This window comes from Aythya fuligula, chromosome 6, assembly GCF_009819795.1.
Source record: "Aythya fuligula isolate bAytFul2 chromosome 6, bAytFul2.pri, whole genome shotgun sequence".
Lineage (NCBI taxonomy): Eukaryota > Metazoa > Chordata > Aves > Anseriformes > Anatidae > Aythya > Aythya fuligula.
The window spans coordinates 31,923,265-31,932,255 of NC_045564.1; the positions used below are offsets into that span (position 1 = coordinate 31,923,265).

Consider the following 8,991-nt stretch of genomic DNA (forward strand, 5'->3'; position numbering starts at 1 on the left):
CTCTCCTCTCTGTCTGTTCCTGGTGGTGCTTTTCATGCTGTCTCTTGCCTGGAAGAGCAAAGACCGGGCAAATGAGTAAAAACCTCCCTGCCTGCCCTGTTGGCACCTCGGATGGCTGTGGGTGATGCAGGGAGGGGGACGCCGCGTGCGGCCAGCTCAGCTCCACGGCTCTCCCTGTCCCAGAGGGGGGCAATGGGAAATAGCAGGGGGACACGGAGCACTGCTCCTGCCTTCCCAGCCCTGAGGTGCCCAGGGCAGAGCCCCTCAGGGCTGTGGGTTCATGCACTGAAGCCCCTCAAGTCTCACCCCATCTGAGCAAATCCGTGTCCTCCGGGGAAACCGAGCCCTGCAGCTTGGGGACCCCCTGGGCACGGAGCTTACGAGGCCGGGGAGGCGCAGAAGCCTCCGGATCGGGCCCCCCCGGGGTCCCACAGCGCCGTGCCGGAGGCTGAGGACACCGGAGGCTGGAGGCCAGCCGGGAGGGAGGCCGGGCCGGCGGGGCGGGGGGGCCGGCGCGGAGCCAATGGGGAGCTGGGGCAGGTGGAGGGGGGGTTCAAAAAGCCCCCCCGGTGGCCAGGGGAGAGCGAGTGCCCGGGAGGAGGAGGAGCGGAGAGGAGGGCTGCCCCCGAGGGCAGCCCCGCGGAGCGGAGCGGGGGCCCGGGGGTGGATGCCCGCCGGTGCCGGGGCTGGCCCGGGGCTGCCCGGCCGGGCGCTGCCCTGGCAGGCGAGCCGTGCCGTGCCCAGGGGGGGCCCGCCATGCACAAACCCATGGAGAAATCCCAAAACTTCAGCATCGAGGCGCTCCTGGCTGAAGAGCCGCCGAGGAGCGCGTCTCCGCCGGGGCTCAGCCCCGCGGGGAGCCCCGGGCCCCCCGGGCGCACCGACACCCCCTCGCCGAGGGCTCCCCAGCTCTCTGCGCCCCTCGCCCCGGCCGGTTTCGTCCCCAAGCCCGGCTTGCTGCATCTCCCCGGCCCCGGGCTCGGCGCCCTGCCGGCTCTTTACCCCCCCGCCGTGTACCCGCTGCCGGCCCTGGGGGGCCAGCACCCCGCTTTCGCCTACACCGGCTTCCCCCACCTGCCGCCGCCCGGCGCGGAGCACCTGAAGGCGGCCGTGGCCGGCTCCTTGCCGCTGGAGCACTGGATCCGAGCCGGGATGCTGGTGCCGAGGCTCTCCGACTTCCACGGTAAGGGATCCTGGACAGCCCCCCCGCCTCCCCAAAACCTCGGGGCTGGGGGGTCTCACCGGTGTCGCCCCGTCGGAGGTCGGGAACCCACGGGGCCGGCCCTACTGCGGGGTTTTTGCTGTGCCCGACCCCGCTCCCCATTGCGGGGAGCCCTTTGCGGGGTCGCACCCGCAGCGCTGAGACCCCCGTAGTGGGGTCCCGGGATGCGGAGGGGGGGGAATCTGGCCCCATTGCCGGCCCTGCCCCAGCTTGGGGCTGTAGGGCGGCACGGAAGGGGGATGCCGGCCCCGGAGCTGCCCCCGGGGGGGTCTCTGCTTGCGCCCCCCCCCCCAGCCGCCGGCACCGCACGGCTGCTGCAGGCTCGTTGCGCCCTGCCGCTGCGGGAAGGAAACGAAAAGAAAGAAACGGGGAGCGGGACCGGCACCCGGAAACGAAAATAAACCACCCCGGGCTGCTGGAAACGAATAATAATGCACAAGTGGAGAATGAGCGTAAATCAGCCCCTCCTGCGCTCCCTCGCTAAGTTACACGTGGGCAGGCTGAGGCACAAGGGGCTGTTCCCCTCCCTCGGCTGCTCTCCCTTTTCCCTGGCTCTCCCTGGGGCTGTGGGTTTGGGGTCCAGCTGCAAAGTGGTGGTGGGGGCACCTCGGGGTGCAGAGCACGCCTCCGAGCTTGGCTTCTGGCTGGGGTAACGTGGACGGGTTTGTGCCCGCTGCTGTGTAGGCTCTGCTCTCAGGCCCTCATTCTGCACCAGCTCGTTCATCTCCAGCCCCTTGGGATCATTTGGGTTCTCGAGGGTGTCTCCAGCTCGTCCTCTTGGGGGCTTGCTGCAAGATTCAACCGCAGGTTGACTTCTCCTCGTGGTCACCACCACCACTTGCTAGATTTTTGCCCCAGCGTGCTGGCTGTTGTGTGGGGATGGGGGCCGTGGGGAGGGTCTGCAGGGACAGGAGGGGACATCTGCGTCCTGCCTAGGGCATGCTGCCTGCACAGCCCTTCCTCACCCTGATGAAGAGGATGGTGAGCTGGGCAGGAGCCTCCTGCTGTTGGCATAGGGCTCTTGGGCTGCCTGTGGTCCGTGTGTCCCTGTCACATCGCCCAGCCTGGACGGATGGACACACAGAACTGCCTGGATGAAGTTTCCAGGGTGCGTGAGGACAAGTTTCTGTGCTGCTGGTGATTTTTTTTCTGGGCACTGGGCAGGCAGCTGGGAGAGATGTGTCTGAAAGCCTCCCAGGGCTTGTTCTGGAGCACCCTAGGGGGAGATCACCCTTCTGATGTATTTGTGGGAGATCCTAGAGCCAAATCATGAATTCCTGCCTTGGCTTTGAGTGTAGAGGTGTTCTGCAGGCTCTGCGTGGTCTGGTCTCTGCGGGATGGTCAGGGTGGTGGTGGAAGGAGAGGGACAGCCCCTGAATGAAGCAGCAGGCTCTGCTCTCACCCGCCCTTGTTGTAGGGGAAGGCAGGGTGCTGGGGGTGTCTTGAGGCAGTGGGCACCTGCACGGAGCAGGTCTGGGTGCTGGGCTGCTCTGAAAAACGCTGCTGCATGCAAGGGTGCCTTCCTCACCATCGGCCTCAGAGGAGAGGCAGCCAGCGCCTGGGTGCCTCTGCTGCAATGCGGAGTGAGAGGGCAGGCAGGGAAGGTGCAAGGAGCAGGCATGTCCTCGCCACAGCCACATGGGTCCCTGTCCTGGGGGCTCGGACTCGCTGCGAGCAGCGGCTGCCCTCCTGAACTGCTCGGGGAGAGCGTTTGGCAGCGGGGTGCTGCCTGCATCGGTATTTACGGGATTTATTCGCGGCGTGGAAATGCAGCAGGGTGCTGGGAGCTGAGAGCAGAGCAGGCAGCTGTAGGAGCAGAGCGTGGCGATGCGCAGCTGCAGGGTGGGAGCTGTGGCGAGGCTCTCGGGAGGAGCACAGGGCTCCCTGCGGGGGACCTGGTGCTCGGGTGCCTTTCTAGGGGCTCCTGGCCGGTGCCTTCTGAGGCTCTCATATTCACAGTGGTCTGGCATTGGCAGAAAGCACGGGCTGGGAAACAGCAATTGGGAGCCAGCGATGGAGGAAACCAGGGGGTGGAAGATTTCGGAAGGTCCCTTACCCGTGCTGTCCCACGGAGAGCAGTGGGGCTGCTGGCAGACCCCTGGCCCTGGGACCCCCTCTCCTCCTGCCAGCCCTGCCATCTGGAGAAGCACCTCCAGCTAATTTCCTCTCCTTTATCTGCTAGCCCACGAAGCCAAGCGAGCTATAGCTAAACAAACCAAATTAAAACCAAGTGGGTTAATATCAACCTCGGATTAGGCTCGTTATCAAGTAGACGGAACTGTATCGAATAAGCTAATAATTCTTTATAAGCTTTATCTAATTATCCGGGAGGCAGCTGTCCTGTACAGCTCCTGGCCATGGAGTCGGGGGCTTTCTCAGCTCCAGGCCAGCCAAAATATTCGTTGATTTTTGTAGCCAAACACCAGGCACCCATCAGAGGGTCCTGGCCATGCTGAAGGGATACCGAGATGAGCTGTGATCCCGCAGGAGATGTACGGGCAGGTAGGAAACCCTTTGTCAAGCAAAGGCACGATGCTGAGGCAGGAGCTGGGTAAGGGGGAGAGCCTTCCTGACGGGTTGCCCTTTCTGTGGGGTGGAGGTGGTGGTGGAGAAGTGCTCACAGCTCGGCTGGGTAATCGTTTGGTCTACATCCCATTTAGATTGGTCTGGGTTTGGACAAAATTTCTGTTCTTTTCTTGCCTGACCAAGCTGTCCTCAGTGTCTTATATTGTGGAGAGCGAGTCCCTTTTGGGGGTGCTGCTAAAGCAAGCTGCCCGTCAGCATCCCCTGAACCCGAGCAGACAGAACTCACTCTGCTTTTGGGGTCAGGGCTCCTTTCTGTGCCTCTGCTCTCCCCACATCTGGCCTTGCAGGAGGCAGCACAGAGGAGCCTTTTGGGGAGGTCTGGAGGATTTCTGTGCTTCCCAGGGCATGGGCTCAGGGGGTGAGCCCAAGACTCTCCATGTTGGGGTGGGAGAAGCCAGCTCCACGACCCTTTCCTTGGCAGAAGGGGCCCTTTCTGGGTCTGTTCCATCCCGTGCCTCTGCTGAGGGTCTGCAGAGACCCATCCACAGCTGCAGAGCTGAGCTGTCTTCCCTCTAACACTTATTAGAAGGAAATATTGCCCTGGGTGCACGTCAGCGCCATCGGCACAGCATCCCTCTAACCAGTCCCCCGTTTAAATGGCCAGAGGCTGTGAGGTGGATCTGGCACCGCGGCTCTGCGGGTGCAGGAGGGGGGTCCTCCCTCATCACACCCCCTGCTCATCACACAAGAAAGAAGTTTGCAGAGCCCCAGCCCGGCCCTACATCTGCCTGTTTGACCCGTCCCACCCAGCACCCAGGTACCCGGGATCCGACCTGGATGGCGCTCAGTTAATGCCCCCTTCATAAATTCCTGCGCCGTGCGTCACCGCCCTGTTTGTGCAGGGCTCGGTGGACACCTCGGGAGATGGGCAGGTCGGGATCAAAGCTGGAATCTGAGGAGATAACGCGGCTGCTGCTGCCCCGTGCCCCGCGAGGAGGGCACTGACCCTCACCCGCCGTGCTCGGCTGGGTGCTGCTGGCCACCTGCTGAGGAAGCAGAGGTGTTTTGGAGATGGATCCCCCTCTGACAGCCATCCCAAACCCACGGGTGTCCCTGTGCCCAGCCGGGCAGGAGTTTTCTGAGCTGATGCCTGGGTTGCCGATGAGCTGGTGGAGGGAGAACGGGGGCTCTGCAGCAGTGCCATGGGACGTGGCGAGGACCTTTCCCGTTAATGCCCCCCCTGCGCCGCTCCAACCCTTTACTCCCGGCTGCAAACCTCTGGGTTTGATTGCCGCTGCGGTGCCGGGAGAAGCAGTAAAAGCCAAACCCTGGAGGGGGGGACAATAAAGTGAGCGGAGAGGAGATAAGCAGGGATCAAACACGGCGCGGGAGCCACCCCACGCCGGCCTCTCAAAGGCCCCTTTGTTCCCCAGCCTCCTGCTCGGGCTGAGGGTTCAGCTATCAGCCCTGCGCGGGGCGCACGGAGCCTTGCGCCGCAGCCCTCGGCGGTTGGGCAGACACCTGCGTGTCCCGGCAATAAAAGGAGCTTTAATTCCAGTCCCAGGGCTGATCCCAGTTGCACACCGAGGCCCGATAACGTATCTCGCCGGGCAATAAAGCCATTATTGGGGCGGGAGGCGATGGAAGAGGCGCTCGCCTTCCTCCTCGCGCCGGGCTCGCCAAGGGGGTGCCCCCATCGCCGCTGCTCCCCCGACCCCATCCCCGTCCCGCTGTCTGTCCCGCAGCCACCCCGCAGGCCGGCTTGATGGGGAAGTGCCGCCGGCCCCGCACGGCCTTCACCAGCCAGCAGCTCCTGGAGCTGGAGAACCAGTTCAAGCTCAACAAGTACCTCTCCAGGCCCAAGCGCTTCGAGGTGGCCACGTCGCTGATGCTCACCGAGACGCAGGTACCGTGGCCCTGGGGGGATGGAGGGGGGAATGGGTGGCTGCTGGGGACATGGGGGTGGGAATTTGGGGTGATGCCTGCAAAAATGGGAGCCTAGGGGGTTCTGTGGCACAGGGAAGGTGGTGGGGGGAGTGGGGACGGGATGGGGCAAGGGGGGCACAGCCGCACAGGGCTGGGTGCCCGTGGCCCCGGTGACACGGGCGCTCTCCTCGTGGGCAGGTGAAGATCTGGTTCCAGAACCGGCGGATGAAGTGGAAGCGGAGCCGCAAAGCCAAGGAGCAGGGGGCCACGGCGGAGGCCGAGAAGCCGCGGGGGCTCGGCAAAGCCTGCGAGAAGCTGCTGCCCGGAGAGCCCCAGGGACAGGCGGGCGAGGGCCCCGAGTTTGTGGGGTGCAGCCCTGGCTCGGGCTTCCTGCACCGCAGCGCCGCCGAGCTGGGCTACGGCCCCGACTCCTCCTGCTCGGGGGGAGAGGAGGATGAGGAAGAGGAGGATGAAGAACTGGGCGCCGCGGAGAGGAAGATGGGCTCCGTGTTGTGAAGAGGGGCCGGGCTGAGGCGTCGGGGGCCTCTTTGCTGGCAGCCACAGACTGTGCCCATGTGGGGCAGGGGGGCCGTGGGGAGCCTGCCCCCCGCTTTAACTTATGTGTGTTTGGATCCTATTTAACTCGTAATTATTCCTCTGTGTGTATCTGGGGGAGTCCCCACACCCCGCCCCTATAAAGCTGTTATCCCCATGCCTCTGCTCTTCCTTAGGGGACAGGGGCTCTGCCCTGCCGCTGCCCCCATACCTGGGGCACTGGGGGGATAAGGAGGGGTGCTCAGGGTGTGTGCCCCCTCCTGTGGCTCTAGCATCCCTGGGGGGCTCAGATCAGCCCCTAGGAGTGGGGTGACAACAGCCACCCCCTGCCACCTGCCTCCTCAGGAGCCCTAGGCTTAGGCTGTGACCCCAAAGTGAGCTGGCTCCCCTGGTCCTCAGTATGTTGGAGGGTCCTTGCAGACCCTATATATCTGTGTGTGTCCATATATACATATATACACTTCCCTCCACCTATATACACAAATTTCCCAAGGTTTCTGCACCCTTTCTGGGCTTCCCCAGGGGCTGCTGTGCCACCCCATCACATTATGGGGCTGCACAAGTGGGGTGGGCTGGGCTGCCCCTACCCCGTGTCCTGCTGCCACCCCTTAGGGCTGATCCCCAAGCACCATGGGCTTGGGGACAGCGGGGACAGGGATGCGTGTGGAGAGGCACGGCTGGGACAGAGGGATGGGGAGGGATGGAGATGAAGGGAAAGAGGAATGTGGGACCGGACAGCGGGTGGATGTTGGATAAATCCTACACGGGGGGACAGTGACCCGCAGTGGCTGCTGGCAGCTCAGCAGCTTCCCCTGGGTGCATGGGTTCCCCTGTCCCTAGACAGCACAGCCCCAGGCACCGTGGGACCCTTCGGGGAGTGCCCGGACCCCAAAACTGCCCAGGGGAGCACGGAGGGATATGGGTGGAGGTGGGCACCGTGGGGAGGGGGCGAGCTGGGATGGCAGGGGTAGAGAGGGACAGGGGAGATGAGGGCGAGCTGGGAAGGAGGAGGGGAGCTGAGGGATGTCACAGACTTGGGACCGTTCACCTTGAGGGGCGCTGACAGGTTTAATTTCCAGAGTAGAGCCATTAAAGTGATGGATGGCAGGCGTTTGTCGCGCGCAGGCCCTCGGCGGCCACAGGAGGGTTTGTTTGGTGGCTGAATAACATAAATAACAGATTTATGGGGCTGCTTCTGCAGGAGCCAGGCGCTCGGCCAGCGCTGGGGGGGCCGGAGGAGTTGGGGTGCTGATTTATGACTGCGTGGCTCACGCCCTAAAGGCAGAGAAATGCCATAAAGCTGCGTCTCCTCCTGCCAGCCCCGCTCTGTGCCACGCTGCTGCTAACACCTGGGGGGCTGTCTGGGTGTCCCCACTGGGGACACGAGGGTCTCCCGCACCTCGAGGGACATCCTGGGGGGATGTAGGGGTGACCCACGGTGGCGGTGCTGCCCCACGGGACTGGTACCCAGGATACCCCATGGGCTTGTGCCCCCCTGTCCCTTCACCACCCTCAGCCCCATCACTTTTGGCACCCGTTATGTGGGTCACTGGTGCTCCAAGGCCGCATCGGGGTGCTCCCCCATCCCTATACCAGTGCTCCCCAGCCTTCTGCACCCCGTGCCCCCACAGCACCCCACCCGTGAGCCCCGCAGCCGCCCCCTCCATCCCACCACCCCACAACTCTTCAGCACCCCTGCTACCAGCCCCACCAGCTCCTCCTCCTCCGGGACCCATCCTCCCGTCCCCGTCCCCTGGGCACCCCCCCGCCCCAATATCTGCCCCCATAGCCCCCGGATCCCGTCCTCCTGCTGCCCCCTGGCGGCCCCCGCCGCCCCCCGGCACGGGCTGGCCCCGGGCGGCCGCCGTCGTTGCCACGGGAGCCGGGGACGCCGCGAGCGGTCCCCGCAGCAACGGCACCGGGAGCGCACCGGGACGGCACCGGGACGGCACCAGGAGCGCACCGGGAGCGCACCGGGACGCGGCGGGCGGCGCGGGCGGGGAGCGGAGGTGGGACGGGACGGGAAGGGGGTGGGATTGGGGGGACGGGGTCGGGAACGGGGTTGGAGGAGGGATCGGGATTGGGATCAGGGGTAGGGGTCAGGATTGGGATTGGGATCAGGGTAGGGGTAGGGATCAGGATTGGAATTGGGATTGGGATCGAGATTGGAATAGGAATTGGGATGGGGGTCAGGATAGGGATTGGGATCAGGATAGGGATTGCGATTGGGATAGGGATTAGGATTGGGATTAGGATTGGGATTGGGATAGGGGTCGTGATTGGGATTGGGATTGGGGTCAGGATAGGGACTGGGTTCAGGGTTGGGATTGGAATTGGGATCAGGATTGGGATTGGGATCAGGGTCAGGACTGAGATTAGGATCGGAATCAGAATCAGGATTGGGATCAGGATTGGGATCAGGATTGGGATTGTGATTGTGATTGGGATCAGGATCATGATTGGGGTCAGGATCATAATTGGGATCAGGGTTGGGATTGGGGTTGGGATTGGGATCGGGATTGGGATCAGAGTTGGGATCTGAGTTGGGATTGGGATTGGGATTGGGATTGGAGTTGGGATTGGGATTGGGATTGGGATTATGATCAGGACTGGGATTGGAACTGGGATCAGGGCCAGGCTTCATGGACTGGGGCTGCACTACAGCACAGGGAGCTGGGCAGCGCCCCGCTGCAGGGAGCATCCTGCAGGCACCTATATGGGGCTGTTGGGGCCATACAGCAGGGCTGTAGGACATGGCCCCA

General features: G+C 63.8%; 1 protein-coding gene across 1 annotated transcript; it reads left to right on the top strand.

Moving 5' to 3' along the window:
- The first annotated feature begins 756 nt into the window (after window positions 1-756).
- Window positions 757-6,190, top strand: LOC116490894 (motor neuron and pancreas homeobox protein 1-like). The gene is made up of 3 exons (XM_032190505.1): window positions 757-1,183; window positions 5,494-5,654; window positions 5,873-6,190. The coding sequence occupies exons 1-3, from the start codon at window positions 757-759 to the stop codon at window positions 6,188-6,190; spliced, it is 906 nt and encodes a 301-aa protein (XP_032046396.1).
- Window positions 6,191-8,991: the final 2,801 nt, after the last annotated feature.